Genomic DNA, 24,893 nt, shown 5'->3' with positions numbered 1-24,893 from the left:
TTTCTGCTATGTATACACTAGTAGACTCAAATTTATTTTACTTTTCCTCTTGTTCGTATGAGTCTTTCATCCCAACCAACTGTAATACCAGTGTACTGCATTTATAGATATTATGCTTATTTCAAGGGCTTTTTATTTATATAAAAATTGGAGAGGCGGAAAACTCCTTGCCAGCAGCTACCGCTGATGCTCAGTGTAGAAATCAAAAATAAATAAATAAATAAATAAAATAAAATAAATAAAATGACTGATATACTACAGATAATGTTTTAAGTAGATCGAGCTTGAAATACATAAGCCCTCACTCCAGAGGCTGTGCTGGTTCTACAGTTATTTCCCCTTTGTGCCTCTATCAGGATGCTGATCTACTACTGCTGATCCACTCTGGAGTCACTGTTTTGTCTGATGCAACTTAAGGTTCCATTACCAGTACAGTGTGGGCCAGATCATTTGTCTCCTCCCTCTGGTAAGTTGCGGGGGCCAAAGTTCAGAAAGGGGTGATGTACTGCCTAGGAGTGAGCAGCCCAGAAAAGTGAGCTTGAAAGGCAGTGCAGGAAAGCAGCCTCACACTACAGCCCTGCAATGTGACATTGGACCCACAGTTTTCATTTTAACCAAGAACTTGTCTGCCAGGTGGCATTTTAGCCTTTTCTTCCCATTTTCTTGTTGCTGTGGCCTAAAAACATTTAAATCTCCAGGGCTCCTTTTGTGTTAGTTTTTCTTTCTCTTTCATTATAAATTATGAGGACTTAATTTTGATCTTGCAGTCCTCTTGAATTTTCCCCATCATCTCAAGTCTTGACCTGGTATCTGTTATGCAGACTCTTTCAGTAAGATGCTAAAAATCGCAGCCGTGGTGAGAAGCCCAGCTACAGGAAATCCCCAGGGGTCACAGTGCCAGCGCTCTGCCAGCACGCGGACCACTGCTGGAGCGTGCTGGCACCCGTGTGCATGGCCAGCAGCGGTGCAGGGAGGCTGCTCCTGTTCATCTCTTGGTTCTCAGCCACACAGCTCCTGCTGCACAGAGGCAGCTGTTGTGCAACTTCCTCCCATTTCTTTTCCCGCTGAGATAATTTTGTGGTGGTGCTCTGAATATTACAAAATGAAGATTTTAATTCTTTTTATTATTTCTGCACATTTTTTTTCCACAATAAGAGATTTTTTGGCCAGCAGCTTTTATTTGTTCAGGAAGTATTCAGACTTTTTTTTTTTGCCAAGTCTACAACTCTACAACTCTTTGCTATGTTGTGTGTAGGGGAAGCATAATTGAAAGAGCTAATTCTGTGGACACAAGGCAGAGGCTGTGATTATCCACAACTTGTCCTTGCCAATTTCTTCCTCCTTCCTTCCTTCCTTCCTTCCTTCCTTCCTTCCTTCCTTCCTTCCTTCCTTCCTTCCTTCCTTCCTTCCTTTTTCTCTTTCTTTCTTTTTCTCTTTCTTTCTTTCTTTCTTTCTTTCTTTCTTTCTTTCTTTCTTTCTTTCTTTCTTTCTTTCTTTCTCTTTCTTTCTTTTTCTTTCTTTCTTTCTCTTTCTTTCTTTCTCTCTCTCTCTCTTTCTCTCTCTTTCTCTTTCTCTTTCTCTCTCTCTCTTTTTCTTTCTTTCTCTCTCTCTCTCTCTTTCTCTTTCTCTTTCTCTTTCTCTTTCTCTTTCTCTTTCTCTTTCTCTTTCTCTTTCTCTTTCTCTTTCTCTTTCTCTTTCTCTTTCTCTTTCTCTTTCTCTTTCTCTTTCTCTTTCTCTTTCTCTTTCTCTTTCTCTTTCTCTTTCTCTTTCTCTTTCTCTTTCTCTTTCTCTTTCTCTTTCTCTTTCTTTCTTTCTCTCTCTTTCTTTCTTTCCTTCTCTCTTTCTCTCTCTTCTCTCTGTCTCTTTCTCTTTCTTTCTCTCTTTCTCTCTCTCTTTCTCTCTCTCTTTCTCTCTTTTTCTTTCTTTCTTTCTTTTTCTTTCTTTCTTTCTTTCTTTTTTCTTTTAATCCATTAAGCAGTATACTTCAAATTCCTTGCACCCTTCAGGTTGTTGACTTCATCTAAAAGCCTTCAAAGAGCTGAATTGTACACATTTCCAGTTTAACTACATATATGTAAGCATACGATTGCTACAGAGCCAGCTTATTGTATAGCTTTCAGTTTACTTACTTCAATACATAGCTTCTTTACCTGAGGCTTACAGGGGAAAGTGGTTAGTTACTTTTGTGCGTCTCTCTCAGTTCTCATGAACTTTAGCATCCCATCTTTGTCTGTTCACCAATAACGTTACAACATCAGCAAGGAAGAACAAATTCCTGTTCTAATTAGTTATTTCCCTGGAGGATCATACAGAGAGATCAAGTCAAAATCCCATAAGCACATTTGTTTTAGAATTGCAATTTCCAGACTGAGTTGTCAGTTTTTTGATCAAGATCAAGGAACTGATGGGATAAAATACTAAGAAACAGTGTATGTGTGCACAGGCCATTTATATGTGTATGTAAATCCCAGTGTCAGAGACAAGTCTATTCCCAATGCATGGCAGCTTTTACTGAAAAGAAGGAAAAAAAAATCTTTCCAATAATGTTTAGATTAATAGTTATGCCACACAGAAAAAAAATAAAAATAAATTTTTATTTACAAGCATGCCAGTAAGCTTGGCCAAGAGCCGACCTTAAGCTTCAGTTCACTGCAGAAGGCTCTTAAGCCGTTCATACGGAACTGATTCCAGCAGCATTTTCTGACTGTCTAGACACCTGTTCTGTCTATAGTTAGTCAACATGCAGAAATTTTGCTGGCTGCACTGACTTCCTTCCACGATGAGAGACCACCTTCTTAGTCTTTCTAGATATGTGAGATTAATATCCGTACCAGAAATCAAAAGTTTGTGTCCCATTTGTGCTTTGAGGGTTTTACAGTGCAAGGCCGAAATGGTTATACTTTCTCTCTGCTAACAGGCATGTCACAGTGGACAGCTGCTGTATTAGAGAGAGTCTGGGGGAAGTCAAATCTTGCAGAAATCAACCTCCCCTTACATTTATTTAATCCCCATATACAAATGGGTAATAATGCTAACAATATGCCACCAACAAATAAGCTTATCCTTTCCATTAGTCCCAGACGTCATCATCTTGCAGCTGTTGTGATGCAAGTAGGAAAAAAAGAGTTTGAATAAGGAGCAGCTGACATCTTGTGCCTTCTTTATGGGTCAACAAACTCCTCCATTCGATGGATTAATACCCCAGAAACTATATATGCTTCAGCTGCAGTCCCAATACCCTTTCTTAAACTTGTAGACATTCCTGTATTTTGAGAGCTCAGCTAACATCTTTCCAGTGTTTCAAAGTCCTGACAGACGTTTGGGTTTGCCATCTGCAGTTACTGTACAGCAGCATGTACGTACTGCTTTGATAAGTTGAACTTTTGCTTATGTCTGTCCACAGGTCTTGAAGCAGTGAGCTACAAATGGAGGCTCATGGGGTGGATCTACTTTGACCGTCTTCATTTTGAAAAAAAAGACAATCATTAAGTAACTAGTAACTAGTAACAGTAACTAGTAACTATCCCACCAGTCATATGCTGCCCTCCTGCTAAGACACAAATGTTGAGATCCACAGCATCCACATGAGACGAGGGAGTGTGATGATATTATAATCACATGGTCTGTGAAGGTAGTTCTAAAATGCAGATTTGATCTCTGTAACTGCTGAAGTTAGACTTCCCTGCATTTAGGTTAGCCACTAGTGGCTTCAGTATTCAAATTTCTGCCAATGTTTCTTAGACTGTCTTTGGTTTCTTGCAAGGAGACCTTTCCAGTGGCCCTAGAGGAGTAGTGCCAGAGCCTGAAATCAGAACGAGATTTGCCTGGTCTGGTAGATTTTGGCATCATTCGATATCTTCTTCCCTGACTGAAACAGAACTGTGTTGCACTCCAGGAGCAGCGATCACTGGCTGTAAGAGCTCGTTGGTGTTGTGGCTAACCTGTGGCGTTAGCACCCAAGTTATACATTCTTTTCATGAGTGCTTGCAATATGTTATGGGTTTATGACTAGGAATGCAAACATCGCAGGAAAATGGTGTGTGAGTGCTGCCACTGTGCAAATGTGTATGGCTGGGAACAGCTGCTGATGCTGCTAACAGTAGTGGATGAGGAAAATAAGTTTATGAACCCCTTTTCTACACTTTATGAAACCCTGTTCTACACTTCGCCATAGGTCTGAATATTGGTATTACAGGCCAACTGCTAAATCCTGTGATTCGTGACTCCTCACCATTCACTTGGTTTGTGTTACATGCATATCCCCAAAGCAAATGAGAGAATGGGATGCCCACTTTTTCTAATCAGCCAAAGGAGCAGGGGAAAAATAATCCAGATTGGAATGAACAAGATAAATGGTTTGCTTTAACCTACTTGGAGGAACAGGGAGCTTTTCCTTAGGAAACAAAATAAATATACTTTTTTTTTTTTTTGTAATATTGAGTAGTAGAACTTTTTAGGTGCTTTTACTGAGGTATTTTTTAGGATTTGCAAGTGTTTAAGAGGATTATTTCTGCTTTGGTTAGCTGTGTTATACTAGCTTACAGTAAACTAGAGGAACTTCAGTGTCAAGAAGCCTTTAGACTCCCTCTGCCTAATAAAGCTAGTATTTATTTATTAGGCTCTGAGACAAGTACTTCATTGAGGTTTTGGTGGCAGAAGCGGTATGTGGTTTACACATTTCCTACTGCTGTTTTCTCATGGGTGGTTTTGTGTAATAAGCTGTCCGTTCTCACTATATCTGAGTTTGTCTTCACTTCATTATTAATTCAGATGTTGCTCTTCATCTGATTTCTAACTGCAAATACATAAACCTCAAGCTCAGGTATGTATTAGTAATTTACACCACAGCAGACCTGTCCCATCATACAGGTCTAAGTGCTAAGCATAGATACGGCTTGTTCTCACTGCTAGTAACAGTGTGGATGCAGGCTAAGCTGTCTGAAGGCTTAGTCCCTGCATTCTGCAATTACTTGGAAAGAGCAGGAAGGGACAGGCTGCCGTGCTGGGACCCAGAGCGAGGCCCTCAGGAGTCCCAGGTGAATACACGGTACTGCACCTTGCTGTAAGCCAGTATGGCTTTGCATTGGCTCTCCTTACTCCAAGTCAAACCAAAACTACTACTTACAGCTTCTTTGCAGGGAAAGCATAGCCTCTGTGGGATATAAAGCAAAATATTACATTAGATCTTAAGCTAAAGATTCAGGCATCCAGTGGACAGCAGCAAGCAATAAAACACTTTTCAACTGCGCTTGCAAAACTTGTGCATATTTTGTGTTGTTATCTGTAAGAAGATCTCTAATCTTTGTATCTCACTCCTAGCAGAGTCTTACCCTGAATAAATCATGAGTGGTGGCTTAGCTGTCTAGGTTGCTTTTGACTAGGAAAATGGTTGAATATAGATCAAATTTGGGTGACACGACTAGCATAAGCCTGACTTCAGTTTGACTTCTTCTGAAGTGTAAATTGAAAGTTAATGCCTCCACAGATGTGGACTATTGTGAGGAATTGTACAAAAACAATAGACCTTTCAAATATACCTGAAGGGAGTCAGTAATGTGAAAATCACTGAGAATCAATGGAGTTTATAGTCCTGTATCAGCTGGACTCCTCTGAAAAACCCAAACACAGTCTTTGAATTTGCTTGTATTAGGAGAAATTCTGCTCTTTCTGACAGATCTGGAGTGGAAATTTGCTAGGTATCTCAGTTTTACGTTAGCATAAATGAGCAATTTGAGACATTAATAAAACTGTTCTTCTGTCTAGCGTTAAGCACAGAATAAAGGAAGCCATGCTGAAAAACAAAGTAAAACACATGGAGTCCATGCTGAGGTTTAATCACCAAGCACCTAAGATGTGATTTACTTTTCCAACCACTCCAAAGTCCTAGCTTGCATCAGTTCAGACTGAAATGGAACATGACCTTCAGTTGTTGATGCCGGGGTTACCTCAGGCTTTTGCATGATTTTTAAACAGATGGCTGAACTGCTTGCGAGCATTAAATGTGTGTCTAATATAACCTTTTTGCTGGACATGAAGGTGACGTAAAATGTTACGAATTCTGAGATGGAGTATCACTATCTGAGGTTTGCTTGAGGAACAAGGGACATTTGGCAGGCTGCAGTAAGAGTTTCCATGTGACTTAACAGGGGCTGTACAAACAGGGAAGAGACACAGTGGATCCCAGCGTACAGTTGGATGACTGAAAGTTAAGCCATTAAACAGATGGGGGCAGGATTTATGACAGGAATGGACTGCAAAATTTATTTGTCCAACCTACAGTGCAAAGGATCAGACAGACACCAAAAGGTCGAAGAACTTTTTCAGTGGGCTAAGGGGGGATTTCTATTTGCATTTGCCTAGAAGCATGCAGAGAGTTGAAATCTGAAATGTGTCTCCCCTGCTCATGGGTTAGAGATAATACAAACTTTTTTTTCCCCTCCAAAACACTTTCATTCTACATAAACATTTTGTTTTTAGGTGTCTCAGCGATTGCAGATTGTCACTCTCACTGCCTCACAGGAAACAGAGGTCTGCTCCTGGAGCTAGTCAGACTTACTGTGATGAATCCCAGATGAGACACAGGAAAGCCTGGTGAGGTCTGGCCTACGAGAGAAAGATTGATCTTGTGATGAGCAGTAATGGCTAAACGCATGGTCTAGTTAAATTCAGAGAATAAGCAGGCAGAGGTGACAGTAACATGATTTTATTATTATTATTATTTTTGATTTCCCATCTCTTTCCCCTGTTGTTTGCAGTGGACGGGCCAGAGAAAGAGTAAATCTTGCTATTTTAACTCTGCTCAGGTCTGCTCAGGTTTGAGAAACGTTCTGGTCTAAACTAGTACTGAGGCAGCACTTGATGTATAATTCCCTGTGCAGCAAAGAACTACTCTGTCACTGTTTTCAGTGGAATTTTACCTTAAGTAAATATAGGGATTGATTTGAGTATTTGCTTAAGTGATCATCTTAGGCGAGTCATACCTGTAAGCAGCTTTGAAATACCAGCATTTCTACCACGTAGAATTAGCAGGGAAGGATTCCACAGCATTTCGGTAAAAACGGAAGTGTTGGTCCCAGAGCTTTGGTTTAGCAGCATCTCCTAGGCAGGTTGCCTTGTACTTTTTGTGCGTGGGCGCATATCAGAAAGACGCATGCCTTCCCACCACTTCCACTGTGTTGGCTGTTCCACACTGCTAGGTGGAAGGTGCTGCAGCAAAGAAATCTGTATCTCCATATTTTCCTTTGTGGTACGTTTATCTTTCATAGCCCATATTGGACATTTCTAAGTATTTGTATGTTTACAACCATAGGCAATCACATTGCAATACTAAAATCTGGGCTGCTTTTTTATACTGCGGTATATAGCCCAAGTGTATACAAATCTCACATATATATATGCCTTTATTTCCCAAATCAAAATACAAATTTCAAACCTTTAAACTGAGTTTATACTATACTGCTGGATGTTGCTGAACTTTGTGTATAAGAATGACATCATTGTTTCTGGAGTTAGTAACCTACATGAAAAGAGGCGAATCAGAAGCAGACTTTTAAGAGGAAAATATCAAACAAAAAAAATGGTATGAACACAATACATGATGCTTTTGGGTGCTATAAACATTTTATCGTTACTTGTTTGGGAAGAACTGCATAACTCACTGGGGCTCCACAACTCGTGAGTAATGCAGCCATCTCAAAATCTAGCAGATTTATCAGTCATGGTGTTCAAATGAAAATCTGGGATCTCATTTCCTCCTAAACCCTTATAAATTTGACACAGTGCTTGACAATGGCTCATCTACACACATGCTGTCTTACACTCATTACAAAACACAATTTGAATTAAAAAGTATTATCTGGTGGGATTTTTTTAAGGGTGGGCACTAAAAATCGAGGCAGAACTTCTATTTTAAAGAGTATTGGAAACAACTGTCACCAACAGAAGCAATTACAGGAGCTGCAGTATTTTAGGTAGAGATTTTGCTAGAAGTTAACATTTGCTCCTATTATTAAATCTGCACAGACTCGTGCCTAGATGAAGTGCCAGCGTGACTGTCATTACACTGAGCCTCACCGCCGTGCTCTTTGACGTGGGGCCTTGTGTCATCCTCCGACCACGGGCAGCAGTGAGGAGATTTCCCGGGGCTGCCTGGAAGCTGCCCCTCGATGCCCAGCACGCAGACCAGCCACGGCACTGCTCTGCAGCTTCCCGAGGGCTCCGCTTCAGCACGGTCACCGAGCTGTGCGCAGAACGCTTGGCCTCTGCAGGTCCTCGTTGTGCTGTTCCTCGCAAAAGCATCTCAGCTGCTAACTACCACCTCACGCAGGACATTGCTGCAGGCAAGGTATGTACCTGGCAGCTGCCGGGTAGCGTTTTACTTAATCTGTGGGGCTACTGCATTGCAAGCGAGTCCTGTGGCAGCGTCACTGTTGGGTGCAGGGCTGCCCGGCAGGTCAGCCTGAAGCATCACGCTGGGAAAGTTTTCCGCAAAAACCGCCTCAGCACAGCCCCCCCCCCCCCCCCCCCCCGTTACTGCTGCCAAATTCCGTCTCTGCCGGCACGCACATGCTTCTTCCCGGCCACAGACACCGCAGCCCTCCCGGTGCTCGGGCTCTCCCCGGCGCCTCCAGGTGCGACGTTACAACCAGAGGCTCGCGGCGCCTCCCCGGGGCCCCGCACCCGCACGGCGCCGCCGCCGCCCCCCAGCGCCCTCCGGGCCGGCCCGCGGGCACCCGGCGGGGCCGGGAGGGGAGCGGAGGCCGGGCGGGCGCGGGCGGAGCCCCGGGCGGCGGCGGGCGCTGTGCATGCCGGGCGCGGGCAGGAAGCGCTCGCTGCCGGCCGAGCGGGGCCGAGCCGAGGCGGGCCGGGCCGGGCCGGGCCGGGCCCCTGCGCAGCCGGCGGCGGGGGCGGGCTCGGGCGGGCTCTGCCGCGCCGGTGCCGCCGGGGCCGGGGCACGGCGGAGGCCGCGGCGGGATGGGGCTGGCTTCCTGAGGCGGGGGGAGGCGGGGGGCGGGAGGGGGCTGGTTCTGCGCTCCGGTCCCTCTCCGCCCCCTCCCGCCCCTCCGCCCAAGTTAGCCGCTCTGCCGCGGCCCCTCCGCAGCGGCTGGCTGCGGGCTGCCCCTGCCCCGCTCCCGGGGCGGGCGGGGACGGCGAGGAGCCGAGCCGAGGAGAGGCAGGGAGCGGCCCGCCGCCCCTGGGGAGGCTCCGCTCCGGGGAGCAGGGGGGAGGCGGCTGGCACAGGCGCCCGGCTCCGCCGCCCGCCCCCCGGCACCGCCGCCGTCTGCTCAGCGCCGGCAGCCCCGGGAGATGGTGACACATGAAGCGTGCGGGGAGGACCATGGTTGAGAGGACCAGCAAGTTCTTGCTGATCGTGGCCGTCTCGGTGTGCTTCATGCTCATCCTGTACCAGTACGTGGGGCCGGGGCTGAGCCTGGGTTCCCCCAGCGGCCGCTCCTACTCGGAGGAGCCGGACCTCTTCCCCACGCCGGACCCGCACTACGTGAAGAAGTACTACTTCCCCGTGCGGGAGCTGGAGCGGGAGCTCGCCTTCGACATGAAGGGCGAGGACGTGATCGTCTTCCTGCACATCCAGAAGACGGGCGGCACCACCTTCGGCCGCCACCTGGTGCAGAACGTGCGCCTGGAGGTGCCCTGCGACTGCCGGCCCGGCCAGAAGAAGTGCACCTGCTACCGCCCCAACCGCCGGGAGACCTGGCTCTTCTCCCGCTTCTCCACGGGCTGGAGCTGCGGGCTGCACGCCGACTGGACCGAGCTCACCAACTGCGTGCCCGGCGTGCTGGACCGCCGCGAGAGCGCCGCCGCCAAGACGCCCAGGTACCGGGCCCCGCCGCGCCGCTCCCCCGGAGCCGTCCCCCGGCCGCTCCACCTGCCCTGCCCGCCCCCGCCGCCCCTCGGCTGTGCCCTGCACCTTCCCTGCGCCGTCCCTCCCACTCAGACCGGGTGCTCTGCCCGCAGCCCGTGCCCCGCGCTGGGTCCCCGCGGGCCCCCTGGCAAACATACGTCTTGGTGCCACTTACGCTCTTTTCTAAACACTCGGTTTTCGTCTCAGGCTTCGCTCGCCGCCTTTTAGCACCCATTACGCCATACCCTAGCCTTTGTAATCTCCTTTGCCCTGACCCGCGCGCCCCTTTCCTCCACCTGAAACCGCTCTGGTGCAGCTGAGGTGCACACCGGTCTCCCAGTCCTCACACACACGCACGCACCTAATCTGCCTGATGGGTTTTTGCGCATCACAGAAACATCCCTTAAACACCCATTCCTATGTTCCTCCCTGTTAATTTGAATGAGAGACCTGCTGTAGGGAAAGAAGATACTTGTACCTGTTCCCGCTGTCCCCTCATCTGTGCAGCGGGCAAGTGGGAGAGCTGTCCTAAAGCACCCATCAGTGCCTCCCTGTTGGACACGCAGTGTATTCCTGCCCTCTTATCCTATTAGGTCTCTACCTTGGTCTCCTCATACGTGATCAGCTTCAGAGGAATTTTCTGTTTGAACTACGCTGATAAAGACAGCGGCTTATATTAAAATCTCCAAAGATTATGTTCTTGTAACTCAGTGTACCTTTATGTCTTTCATTGCAGGAGGTTTTGATTTGCTTTTCTGTTGCTGTTTTTAAATTGATCGCTTTCTTAACACCACACACACCTTCCTTAACTTGTCTGTGTTCTTATCATGGCACTTTGTATCCTGTTTGCCTTGAAGTTCCATTCTTAAATGTATCTAAAATCTTATCCTAACGTTTGCTTATGCCATATGCTTTATTTATACGTGTGTTGTTAGTACTATACATAATCCCTTTACTGAAAAGTGACCTTTAAGAAAGTGCGTTTTAGCATCATAACTGTGTTTTCTCTGCATTTTTGAAGCTATTTTTAATCATTCTTCTTTCATGGGAGCTGTGTGCAATTGCTGGGGTCTTTATTGTCTCTGTCATGATTGCTGCTGCTTTCAACCCGTTTTGGTGTTAGTCATCCAAGTACTATACTCAGACTGCTGTCAAGCCGCCTGACCCAGGAGCAGCAAACTGAAGCATATATCTAAAGGGCTGAGTCTAATTTAGGCTTTGTTTTGGTCTCTTATTTTATTAACAAAGTGCTTGAAAACACTTCTATGGAAAATACCGTGAGCCTGTCTGATTGCTGTTGAGCTTTTACTGGTGTTCTGAGGAAAAATGCTCAAAGTTCAAATCTCATGTAAAAAAGAAACAAAAGAAATGCCCATTTTGTGAACCTTGGCACTTAGCTAGCAAACCATTAACCTTTTATAAAGACCTGTGTAGTGTTATAGATAGTCTCAAAGCCTCGTGTGCTTCCCTTGGTAACTTTGTATTCAAACCGGCTCTGTGTTCAGTATTTAACTGTGTCATCCTGTTTAGCAGTTGTGGTGTCCTTTTTCTTTCTTTCTTTTTTTTTTTTGCATAGGTACCTGAGAAGAGGGCACTTCAGGTTGTGAAGTAACAATTAAATTCCTTACTGCAACTCTGGGAAGTTGAAAACCAGAAGTAAATGCTTGTAAATAAGATTTTCTTTGCCATTTGTTTTTGGAACGTCAGGAACTGTAGGCTTCATAACTGTCTTATTTCTGGATATGCAGGAAATATAATGATTCCTGTCCCATTCCCTTATGTCTCTACATATCCAGAAATAGCTCTGCTTAACGTGGTCTCTTTACTTCCCTTTAATCTATATTAGGACTTCATTTTCAGCAGTATAACAGCTATGATGTGGAAGTTTTAGATAATCTAAGGTTATCACCTTGGTCTGTTGAACAAAAAAAGCCACATTTTACTGTTTACTGTGTACTGGGGTTGGTTTTGGTGCGATGAACAACTGCTAGCTGTTTTAATAATAGTGTTCTTAGGATACTGCAGTCTGGTTCAGTGACCACCTTCTCCAAAAATTGTTTCATTTCTAAAAAAAAATTGAGACTATGAGACAGGCAGTGCTTGCGTAAAATAGTCTGATGGATTTTCTTTGTCAGAAAACACTTAGTCTTGTATTATGTCCCTTAAACTAAGAGCAGTGCAACTTTATTTATTCATTGTGAACACTGTATGTCTTCTGGTGAAACAGGACTTTTTTAATTTAAGGCAAATGTTAGAGAGGCTACTGTTTTATAATGGAACTGAGATATGAAAATCTCTCCTTCCCGCCCCCCCGTCCCCCCCCAAAAAAAAAGAGCAGCAAACAACCGTTCTGTCAGGGTTTACACAGATGCTAATGTTACTCTGCTTTTTGGAATACGGGCTTCAAATTCACCTTTTAAATCTGATGCACTGGCATCTGCATTTGTTGCTTAATGCTAAGTTTAAACCTTTGTTCTTCCAACTATATGTTTATCCCCCAAAACAAAACAGCTGACTTGTGACGGCAAATAAATCTGCCTTCTTGTGAGTGTTGGAAAGCATGAAGGTCATTCAGTATTGCCCACATGTACAAATCATGAGCTTAAAGCTGTTAACTTTGTAAGGAATGCGGTTTTATCACTGCACAGTGCCCTATTGCACTACATTCCATAACCTGTGCATGGTACATAAATTTACAATGCAATTGCTCTTTTTATTGTTCTGCTGCTCTGTGTTAGACTTAATGATTAGGAGCCTTAGATTGCCAAAGACTGCATTTTTTTTCTCTTTCTTTCTTTTGCATTAATAGAGTAAACAGTTGGGGATGGGTGTTTTAGCTCGAACGGGTCAGCACGCTTTAAAAAAATATATTACTGTGTCATTTCCCCAGCACCACCAGTGCCTTTTCCTGTTTTGTATTCAAAAGACTTCTAGACAAGCTCTTCTTGAAGCAAATGTTATGTTTTATGCACAGCCAGTAAAAGAAAGAGATTGATTTGTTTGGTGGCTGTAAAACTTGGGACTCCAAGGAACTCTGAAGCTAGCTATGTGTATCAGTGAATTTGGCTGCAGTTCTCTTCATGGTTTTAGTTAAGGGCAAATTCCAAGATTTTGGGAATGGAGGCCTATTCGTTCCTTGTACTGCTAGGCCTAAATAACTGCTGGAGAAGACTCTTTAAAAAAAAAATAAAATAATAATAATAAAAAAGATATACTAAGATACATACTTTGACTCATCACAGTGATATTTAAGAAAGCAGAGGCTAAGCATTTTCTTTGAACTGCTCCCTTAAATTTGTCTCAACACGGGTACCTTAAAATTGCAAGAGATACAGTCTCTTCAGTTGATTCTGAAAAAAAGCCAAACTTTTCTGTCAGCTCAGTTCTTTAATTTGACTTCCAGAGCTAGCGAAATCTGTGAAGTGATCCATTGCTAACTTGTCCATCTCTTCTGTTAAAGGACTGAATAAAAGCCCCTAGAACTGTTGGAAAGGTTCCTTAGCCCCTGGAGGAAATGTGATTCAGCGCCCGTTTGGCTGCATCCTTCTTTGTGCTCCCAGCACAAGAGCAGAGCTTGGTGGTCTGAAGTTGTCCTTGTAGGACACTTCATGCATGAGCTTGACTCTAATGTAACTGTGCTGTAGGAACAATAAAACGTAAATTATGTTGAAGGAATTCTTTGTGCATCTTCTCACACCTCTCATCAAAGGGGAAAAAAAAGGCTTTGTTGCTTGCTGTCCTACTGCTTTCTTCTGCCTCATGAGAACAAGATCATCTCAGTTGGTGTTTTCCAGAAGACACAGTATTCTTGTAAGGCATACAGCTCCTTTAAAAGTACGTGTGGTGCAAGCCGCCTGTTGCTGTGGAGAGCCCGTGTACTTGACAGGGTGTTGGAAGGGCACTGCTGGCTCTGCTCGTCCTGCTCACACGCATGCTCTGCCTTCTGTTAGGCTCTGGTTCAAGCACCAGGTGGATTTCATAGTCTTTTTAAAAAGAAACTTCTCAAGATAATAGCTTAGTCTTGACTGTGTATGTGTTTCTGTGCAAGTCTGTAAGAAGTTTGCATGTGGAGTGTAGTCTGTGGACAAGAAAATTGACAAAACTATTTCTTTGTGACTTTTTTTTTAAGAGCATATGTGTGCTTGTAATTTTAGTATTATTTATCCAGATTTCAGATGCTTTAGAAACAAGAAAATTGTAATCTAAATACTTTTATTTAAGAGATCTATGACAGGTTTATTATAAAACCTGCTTTTAAACATATCAGTCCAAGTTTTAGAATCTCTCTCTATTTACAGCTTGTGTTTTGGTTTGTTGGTTGTGGTGTGTTTTTTTTTTTTTTTTTAAGAAACAATTAACAGGGCTCAGCAGTTCGTTAGCTTGTTTTTTTTCTGAAGTGTGAACTTTCACAGCTTCCAACCACATATCTGTCCCTTTGCTGGGATCTGTTCTTGATGAGGTTTTTATTATATGTGTGCTTAGGAGCTTCAGAGACACGTTGTCAAGAGACCAACTGTTTGAGAATGAAAGGCTTTACCAAATCATTTTTATAATATTAGCACTTTTTAAAGCTCAGGCTTATCATTCTTTGCAAAGCTATGTGTGCTGGGGCTTGTAAAATACCTATCTGCAGATAGCAAGGAGTGTCTTTCCCTACACACTGGTTTGTCTCAACCTAATTTTTCTTACAGATTGCTTGGAAGTGTCAGTATAAACCTGTCTTCAGTAGCCTGATTTTTTCCCTTAAATCCTTAGCATGTGTGGAGTATTTTAAAGCCAGCTGGTCTGATACAAAACACCACATCTTTTGAATCCGGTTGTGTTCACCCAGAAAGCTAGCCAAACAATTCTGAAAAAACGGACAGTTTTGTGGTAAAAGTCTTTAAAGTTGACATGGTAACTAAAAGTAGCTGAAAGTTGGAACTCCACAAATAGCTGCCTAAGTTTCAGACTTTTTTTCTAATATACTGTATCAGGTTTAGTTCTTTTTTTTTTCATTCTGTTGGCAAAGCAAGAGGATGTGACATTAGGTACGTCCCTGCTTGAGTGTATACGTCTATTTTCCTGATTGTGCATAACTATTTGCATTTGGCTATATTTCACTGCTCTTTAAATAAATCTTGTCATAATAATTTTGTTTTCCTGCTTTAGAAGTTTGCAGATACGTTTTACCCAATGTCAAATTTTGCCTTTTTACTTTTATCCTTTCCCACTTAGAAAATAAAAATGTAGACTATTCTGAGTAAAACCTGTCTTTTTTTTTTTTTTCAAGTAACAATTCAGAAACAATTACTTTAAAAGAGCTGGCTTGAAATTAATGACTGAATTGGATGGTGTATGTAAGACTAATGTACACCCCCATTGTCTTAAAGGAGTGGTCTACTGTAAATGCACAACTGATGCATTTCACCACACTCATTCATGCGACTTTTTTGAGGTTGGTTACTTAAAAATTACAGCCTATAACATTGACCACAATGTTTCACAGACAAAGTGATGCCAGAAGTCTTCAAGGCTCTGCTGAACAGTCCTGCTTTGTGAGTTTGAAATGCCAAATGGAGGGCCCGTTCTTTATCACTCTTTGAGCAATTTTAGTGCATGTGTTTCTCTTCCAAACTAATGTGATCTGGAGCAATGGCACCCTAGGATCTCTCTGTTGCATGTTTGGGAAAAAAAAACAACTACTGTGATTTAAGAAAATCGGAATTCATTAGTACTGTAGGGGTTTTAGGTGAAAAATAATGTATGATTTGCAAGTATGTGAATTTGATGACACCTGACAAACAGCTGCAAGCTTACTAGTGTGGTTGGGAGGGCATGTTTGGATATGCACGTTGAGGCCTCTCCCCAGCAGGCAATCGGTGAAGGCCTTAAGTTGGATATTAAGATGTGAACTGGTAGAGGTCATACTACCTCTTAAGAAAACAGTGCTAGAGGAGATTATAACTTGGAGATTATTACAATACTGCCTTCCCTCTGGGCCATCTGTTCCTTCTAGGAAGGAGGAAGAGATTAGCTTCCTCTTGTGGCATCTTTCATCGATTTGCGGGGTTAGATTCCTAGTGGGTTTGTTCAGCATTCAGCAGAAGCTTTTGGCTGTCTGTTGTAGAAACTGGAGGAATGTAACTTGGGATCTGTTTTCCAGAAAATAATTCAGGATTTGCAGGCCCGGGATTGTAGGAAAGAACATTTTTTGTGAGTTTATTGCAGAGCTGAAATTGATGTTGTGCCCTGAGTCATATTTTAAGCAAGGCCAACGCTTCCTGTTCTTGTCAGAGTCCACGCGTTCCTACCCCAAGTGTTAGTCACAACAGTGACATGCTGAGCCAGCTGAAAAATCATGATAAAGATTAGTCAAAGGGTTTGTGGCTAGTTACTTGGACCTGGAAGTGAAAAGGAATCCACCTGAACTGAATTTCGTTTAGGAATAGCCGGCTTATGGAATGTACCACAGTCTGTGCCTCCTTACTGTATGTCAGCATGGACAATTGCCTTCGGTCAGTCACAGAACCAAGATCATTGTTTCTACTCATTGCACAAGGTCTGATTTTAAACTGCCGGTTATTTGCCACTGACTTTACCAAGTATGTGATAGTAATGCTTGAAATAATGTTTGGTAGTGAACGCTTGGGCTTCTATTTGCTTTAGAAAAGCAAAGTGGCGTGGTCTAACTCCATAAAGCTTCTCTTTGTTTATGCTTGTATTTCCAGGAAGTGTTAGAACAGAGACAGTTTTTTATTACTGACTGAAGTTGTATTTGTCAAGCAAAAATACAGCATGGTATTTAATTTCTAATAATCACAAATGTGATAGTTGCTGATATTTATATATATATTTAGACTTGCTTGATGTGGTTGGAAGGGAATAATACTTAAACATCAGAAGTATCTTCCTAAGCAAAGATGGTGATAGGCTGTATGGAGCACAGGAGGAACACAGAGCTGAGGTAGCCAATTACAAATTCTCTTGTTTCTGAAATGGTGGGTGAACCTTAAAACAGCAACAACAAAAAATCTCTACTTTTTCTAATGGAATTAATGAGGAAGACTTAATCACTAGTACAGATTCACGGTGACACAGTCTCTCTAAGAGCTGTTTGATGTATTTTTGTTCACCCCTCTGCTATTTCCATAACAGAATACTCTGCTGAAAATCCAGTCTGAGAATCCATCTGAAGAGTCCTTTGCAGCTTATTACCATAAAGATGCCAAGAGTCTTAAATACCTCTGTAGTGTAGCGTGTCAAGTTTCAGACCTGAAGAGGATGCTTCAGTTAGTCTTGGGTGTTACTGCCAAAAGAGGAGCTATTTACCAGTGCATGGCTCTAAGAGTGGGAGATTCTCAACTAGAACAAGTGTTTCAGGAGAGATCCATGCTGAGAGAGGATGTCAAGTGAAAAGTACAGCCTTTTTATAGCTTTGTTATTTCTACTTGTATGAAATTATGTACATGTTCTCATTTCTGTGCTTCACCTCAAATACGTGGTATGTTACACTGAATGCTGCTTCATCCCTACAAAGAGCTGAGTAGAGCTAAGGATATGAAATGTTTTGGGGCATCGACATTCCACTGATGCATCCAGACAGGGCTTGAAAAACTTTGGTTTTCCTGAATTTCTTAGCAGGAAAAAAAATCTTTTTTCTCTAAGGTGTCTTAGAAAAATAAAATATCCAAACAAATACTGTAAAAATAGAATTGACTTTTTGTTGTTGTTGTTGTTTAAACTAACAGCTCTTGCTGCCTGACCCTGTTGCTCTCAGTAAAGATTTTACTTAGGTTACCCGTGACCCTATATCAAAGCGTTGGGAAAAAAATCAATGCCTCATAGCTAAGACAAACAGCAGCAGCATGCTGACTCATCAGTTTCCTGACAGCTTTTGCCTTCCAACTGGAGATGGGGAAAGAACGAGGAGCACAAGAATCTCAGTATAATCATAATCAGTCAACCATCCCTTCTGTTAACATGACGTAAATCAATCAAGACAGGATTACCTTCTGCTGTTCTTTGCTTTGTTCTCTTCTCTTTTTTGCTACCTGTACCTCTTTTGGGTCTTTTTGAAAGAGGAGAGACAGATGTCACTTGTGTAATTCTGCAAGGTGGAAGCCTGGATGGTTTCTTCCTGTAATGAAGCAAGTACAATAGGGGTCACTTAGATGAAAATCCACATTAAAAGAAATACCTCATCCTTTGTATTACAGTGCAAGAAAGTCAGTACATGTGTTTAGGAACCCTTTCAGATCAGGGAATGCCTTAGCATTTTTACTAGAGGGACAAATCTGGAACTTGAACTTTTTTCTAGTTCCAAGCATCTGAGTGGAATCCTCATCACTGATTGTACTGTTGTGGTCAATGTTACTATTTACAACACATACAAAATAAAGTCTCTCCACCTTTTTTCTGCCCTGAGATTTTAATTTCCCTTTACGACCAATCTCCATACAGTTTTAAAAATGATACCATCTTTCTAGTGTGTATATAGCCCGACTCTAATAGAGCTGTAGACCTGCCTAAAGAATTCATCATTAATTTCACCATTAACATAGTGAGGTCCTGTGTTTTTTATCAACTGTAATATGTTACGTATATCAGGATTCCTACTGTTGGAGCCAGTCATATCTAGCAAGTATCTGTATTGCAGATGTTCAGAATCAGAAATGGCTGTTTCCAGCAGCTACTATGTGTTAGCCAGTTACCAGTTTTCAACCTGGAATATTCAGAAGTCAGTCAGGCTCCAAGTAGGCAAGTGGGCTAGCAATTTATACAAGTGTTGTTTTCATTTTTAGGAAAATGTCGGTTCCAAATGCTGAAATGATAAAAATCACAAGATACATGAGTTTTGATTTTAAAAATAACTGTTTAGATACTGCAAAAGTTAACAGTGGTATAGTGGTTTTGTGAGTCTAGATACGTTAAGAAGCGACTGAAAATCAGCAGCCACAATTTCATTAACGTGAACTCAGGTTTGGTTCATAAGGATGCATGTGGTGTAACTTGCAGCAAAAAGGGAATATAAGGAAGCTGTTAAATGGCAAGAGAAGTTTTACTTAACTTCTGGTTATAAAAGGAGGATCTGAGGTTGTGGATAGAAGGAGTTGATCAGTCCTTGAGTGAGGATGAGGGAAAAAAAAATGAAGAAAGCCCATGTGCCTTGTGTCAACTAGGATTTTCATGTCTCAGATGGTATGTTAGTTACCAATAAGGCTTTTTGTTAGATAACCATAAAGTCTTTGATCTTAATGAAGACAGTTTGAATTCCTTGCTTGTGTTGAAGGGGTATGTGCTCCTCCAGAACTATTTGCCTTGTGAGTTCTGTGGGACTTGACGCTAAAAGCATGCACAATGGTTTAAAGGAATAATATTGAAGAACAACACGCATGAAAAATACTTGAAGAGTCTAGTATGAGTGATTATAGTATATATACATACCTCAGCGTGTGAGAGAAGTAGTTTCGTAAGTGTTAAAGACATTCATCCCTGGCTTCTAGAACACACTTAGATCTTTAGCAACTGCTAAGAACATGTTTTTATAATATGTTTTAGGTTACTACTTCTTAGAGGAATTATTTGGCAAGTTCTGTGCTGACTATTTCTCAACATCTTAGCTGCCTTGAGTCAACTGAAAATGTTCTGGATTTGCCTTCAGGTAGTCTGAATGGTTTCCATGTTGTGATGTGCTGCTTATAGCAGCTTCTGTGCTGTAGCAGTGCGTTGAAGAAGAGAAGTGTGTTTTCTTGGCAGTCTAATCAAAGCTCAAGGGAGTTTCAAAAATCAGGAATACTGCTGTGAAATGGATTATCTTGCAATGGCCATGACGTAGAAGTCTAACATAATCCTTTCAGTGTTCCCAGTGTGAGAAACAGATTATCGTGTGGTCAAGTAGTGAGGTGGTCAATAAGTAGATCGTTGTGGTTAGACACGGTTGTGCATGAGGAAAAAGAATCAGACCCTTCCTCTCTGGAGGAGGCTGTTTTTGCGTGTCCTGAAGTATCCTAACTGATCGAGAAGGTGCTGAATCTTTATCACTGTCATGGCCTATTGGTCAGGTATTTATATCTGTTAGGCCTTCCAAGAGCTTCCTTATCTCAGAACATCACCAAAGTCTTCTCTGGATGAAGCTCATACAAGCTGTTCTTATGTAGCTGCTAACCTGCCGATGACAGTGGTGCCTGTGAAGAAATATTGCTGTAGCTGCCCGGAATGTTTCCTCAGTACTTACAACAGTAGCTATCGGCAGGAGAAACACACTTGCTTTGTCTGAACCTTTGAAACTGGTTAATTAAACAGTTCTGTTTACTTGACTAGGATTTCACCAACAGGAAACTAGTAGGAAGCTGTCCGTCCCGTTTCTATCCCAGCAGAAGGCCCAGCCAGGGGCATGTAATTAGTGTATTATAAAACTGGATTGTTGCCCATATTATTAGGTACTGTAAGGAGCCTAGCAGAAATTGTTCTTAACACGGCTGTCTGTCCCCGCTTGCTCAGACAAGTTTTTGTGTTTGACAGTGCCTAGACTGGCTTGTGCACACTGTTTGCTCAGCTAGCTTTAATGTTACTCAAAACCAGAAGCTGATACATGCGAGTCGAGGGGTGCTTTGTGCTGTTGCTGTTCAGCACAGGTTTTATATTCCTGCCAAACAGCTGAACCCTCCAGTGCAAGGGCTGCTCCTCTTGGGGCACCCGGAGGAACCGTGTGTCGCTCCCTGTCCCGAGCCTTTAAGAGAGCTTCTCCTTTGTGACTGGCCAACAACAGTGCGCAAAGGAAGTAGCAGTGGCAGCAAACTCCTTTGCTGCATGAAAATGGCAGTTTCTTGCTGTGTATGGGTGTCAGTGTTGTATTTGTGAAGAGCCGAGCCATCATCTCTAAAAGGCAGCAGAGAGCTTTAGTTCCTACTTTTCATATCCAGCGAAAGGACTACTTGCCAACTGACCTGAAGTATTTTAAAAGCAATTGTTTGTTATTGTATTTTCTATTGGATGTGTTGCCTTGGAGCTCTTTAGAAATAAATTGCCTGCACAAAAGTGCAGAAATTCTTGTATCCTGTTAGTTTCGCAGTCTTGAAACCACAGATGACAAAGCTGTTACCTAGCAAAGGCATGTAAGGACTATTGCTTTTGAAGAACATACAGATGGGATGTGTACGTGCACGTGCTCTGTACCTTCTACAGTACAACTGCTTCTCCCAGTGCCATGCTGGGATACTGTGTTCTTCGTATTGACGCAGAAACAGAGGCAAATGTTGAACACCTTGCCATGATGGTATGACACCAAACCTAGGATGGCAGCACGTGTGTTGAGTGCTCATCCATGTGCTGACACTAGTAGGTTACGCCTCACGACAGGCAGGGTTCTACAGTTCGGTCTTCCTTGTCTCGGGATCTGCCAAAGGAGTGAGCTTGGGTTGGACTGCGTAACGAGGTAACTGTGAGAAGACCTCCTGTCCCTCAGATAAGTAAAGATCTTCTGAAACAGTTTTGTAAATATCCTGAAACAAATGCAGAAGTAAATCTTGCTGCAAATTGTCCACTGTCTGACTACTTCTATTTGGAAATAACTCCCCCCTGAGGCTTTCTCTCAAAAGGCTCTCTTGATGAGAGCATTTTTTCTTCTTTGTGCCCTAGCTAGTGTCAGAGGGGGAAGAATTGGTATTTGAGGTGCAGTTGGACAAAAATGACAATATAAATCATGACAGAACGGGTGCAGCTGCAATTTATAAAACTTGCCGGATGATCAATAGTTGCTCCCGTGTACTGCATGGATAGTGGGTGGCTGTGATAAAGCACTGGTTGCCAGCATAAAACTCAGCTGGAAATCTTACAGAAATTGAAGGATGGATTCCTTGAACGTTTGGGAAATGTGGGATGCTTGGTCTGCCAAATACTTCAGGCAGGATGAATCCACCCCTTTCCTAACTGGGATATTTCCTGACTTCTGAAGTTATTTGGGGATTGTCATGAAAACTCCTGTTTTCTGGATTGAAGCCTGGCCAATCCCAAATCTGGAAATAGCTGCTCGTGAGAACAAAAAGAACAGTTATATATTTCAACTGTACTGTCAAATATGCTGTATGGCATAAGAGAGATTCTGAAAGTTTTTCCTAGAGCAGAAAGGGTCAGAGAACAGCTTTCTTGTATGGAAGTCAGTAGACTTACATACCCAGGAATGTAAATGCCTGTTTACTCCTTTTTGTGGGAATACGTGTTTGTGCTGGGATGTTTGTGGAAGTTTAAAGCAAACCAAGTTGAAGTAGATACATTAAACCCAAACAGGTTGCAATACCTCTGTGTGAAACATGACATCTTGGATTATTCTGAAAATATTGTTGTGTAATTTGCACCAAAAAAAAGAAACAACTCTAGTACGGATTGGACCCAAAACTAGCTAATTCCACAAAGGTGCTAGCTGTTAAGTTATTGTATATTTCAGGATTTACTGTATAGTGTTTACGGCTCCAATACTCTTGTCTCCAAAAGAAAAGAAAAAAAAAGAAAACTCTTCTATGCGAAGTGGTCTCTCTGGGGTCAGTGAGGGGCGAATACAAGGGGGAAATGGCTGGGCGTTAACAACTTCCCACAGGATAAAGGACAAACGGTCCTCCCTTTAAACAAATCCAGTTACTGGGTGTGAGTAGCAACTCTGAACCTTAGTGGATTTTTGCAATTAAGAATACAGGCTTCGTGTTCCAGAAGACAATTAAACAAGTGTTTATAGTGGTAAGGGAACTTGGAGAAGGAGCTGGTTACACCAATTCATTCTGGTTATTAGCTTTTCTTTCCCCTTCCTATTTATAACCCATTTAAACGTGACTAATGGCTAAAGCTAGAACTTCACTACGTGTCACATAATCTTTTTTATTTTCACCCTGGTGGAGGATGCAAGTTGAAACAAAGGCCTTGTTGTTTAAGCTCCCTTTAAACTCTATAAAAGTTCACATGCTTTCAAGCCATGCTTTTAAATCACACCTCTGTGCCTGTATGGGAGAACTACAGGCAAGTTCTGAGAAATTCATTCTTCATTCTCTTCAGAACTGAGCTGATGGCATTGCAGGAAAGGGAGGAGGAGTATAAGCATGACAACTTATTTCAAAGTTCTCTACTTATTAGAGATAGAGATGGTACCAGCGACTTGAGGTCATATAAGGAGATACATGGAGCTTTTTGCCCCCAGGTCACTAGATCAATGCAGAACATACTTACAGTGCTAAAAGCTCATACCCATCTGTTTGGTAGTTTCAGTGCAGCTCTTAGGTGACAGATGTCCTCTCTACAAATGCAGCTTTCAATACGGCACTAAATAGACCCTCTTTCTTTTGCAGTCTTAGTTGAGCACCTAAGATTGAATTAGATGAATTGAGCTATGTGAATGGCTGAGTCATCCATGAGGTTGTAAGTCTCCCTCTGATGATTTCTGATTTGATTACCAAGCCTCTGCTGTCACACCAAAGTGCTTTTCTGCTCTCTGTAAATAAAAGTGATGGTAGAATGGGATGCAGATATTGAGTACATCGCTGTTAGACTGTTGGCACATGTCTAGAGCAGTGTCAAAACGGCAATCCTGACTTCTGTTAACCGTGTCACTCCAATTCTGTTATATGAGGAGTGTCCAAACTTGTGTCACAAATTTGTCCTTGGATACAGGGACCTGAAATGTTTAACTTCAGCTTACCTTAGAGAAGTTGCCTCAAAGACATGCAAAGTGGGAGTAAGAAAAAAAAAAAAAAAAAAACAGCCTTTGAAATGAAACTTTTGGATGTAATCACACCTGGAAGTCACTTCAGTAGCTTGGGCAGGTACTGGATGCTCTTATTTTTCCTTTCCTTTGTAATGGCAGTATTGCAGAGCAACTTTTACCACTCTGAAGAAGTTTTCATAATGGCTGTGAACTGTAAGCTAGCCCAGGAGGCCAGAGTAGCTTTCTGATAGCAGGAAGATGGGAAGAGACACTGTGTTAGCAACAGAAATAAAAATAGATCTGGACTTTTAAAATGGAGTTCAGGTTTCTCAAAATTCTTATAATCAGAGTGTGAAGTTTTGGTTCCTGTTTATGTCTAATTAGAGTTCTTGTTTAGAAGAAGGGAGGTGTCTCTGAAGTAGGAGCTGCTAGAGGTATGATGCCATGAACAAGTCAGTGCAAGGTGAGGGTGTGGATTCCTGGCAAGTTACAGCTCTACTTGCCCAGCCTGGTGCCTGTTCTCCCACAATAAGGGTGCAGTGTTTCACCCTCACTGGAGATGGATAAGTTGACTCACACCTACCGTGGGACAAAAACATACCCGTGTTGGTTTTGTTGTGTTGGGTTTTTTTGACATAAGTAGCGTGCTATAAATTCACATGATAGCATACCTCCAAATAATACTATGTAAAACCTACTGTGTTTGGATTGAGAGGAGCTATATTTCTACATTGAGACGTCTGGATCACAGGGGAAGGTTAGTGAGCATCTCTGCTGTATTCTTGGGTCAGAAGTATTTGCTGTGTTTCTTTTGATTGCTGCAGTGGTCTTATCAGTGGTAGGAGCTGTGCAGGAGTGACCAATGCAGTCACTTGGCTAATTCTTAACCTGAGATAGATGGGATTGGTTTATTTGGCTTGAATAAGGAACTAAGTGAACCTGCAATGGGATTCTTAGCCACTTATGAGAAAAGTTTGGGTTTAGTTTCAACAATTTAGTGATGAAATTCAAGCATGGATACCAGATGCAGTTCACAGTCTCAGGAGAGGTAGGCTTAGGGACTTTCCATCTCTCTTCTCAGAACTTGTGTGCTAGCGGGAGAGCTCCTGAGCTGCACTGCAGCTCATCCAGCTGTTGGGGGATCAGGTGTCAAACTGAAGGGCACTATTGTTGTACTGATCTAATCTGGACTGGACAGAAAAGAACTGATGTCTCTGACAGAAAAAAGGGTCAGGCTGTTCACACAAACTCTTAGCTCAGAGCAGTTGGTTTCACTGGCTGCTAGACAGGCTCTGGTGTAATTAATCTTTGTCTGGCCTTGTGTGGTAACACTGCTTCGGTTTATGTGCTGCACCAGATCGC

The 24,893-nt window shown here is 42.7% G+C and overlaps 1 protein-coding gene across 2 annotated transcripts in view; it reads left to right on the top strand.

The window, feature by feature from the left end:
• The first annotated feature begins 8,988 nt into the window (after positions 1–8,988).
• HS6ST1 (heparan sulfate 6-O-sulfotransferase 1) overlaps positions 8,989–24,893 on the top strand; it is a 184,699-nt gene continuing 168,794 nt past the window's right edge. Inside the window, exon 1 of one of the 2 annotated variants that reach the window (XM_080605140.1) lies at positions 8,989–9,834. In XM_080605140.1, coding sequence (XP_080461266.1) covers positions 9,317–9,834 — 518 coding nt within the window. In that variant the 5' untranslated portion in view covers positions 8,989–9,316. The remainder of the gene's footprint in view (positions 9,835–24,893) is intronic. The other variant, XM_080605141.1, reaches the window with a different exon arrangement.

The sequence above is a fragment of the Anser brachyrhynchus genome (assembly GCF_964034855.1).
Source record: "Anser brachyrhynchus genome assembly, chromosome: 9".
Taxonomy (NCBI): Eukaryota; Metazoa; Chordata; class Aves; order Anseriformes; family Anatidae; genus Anser; species Anser brachyrhynchus.
This window is presented reverse-complemented; position numbering and strand designations above follow the sequence as displayed.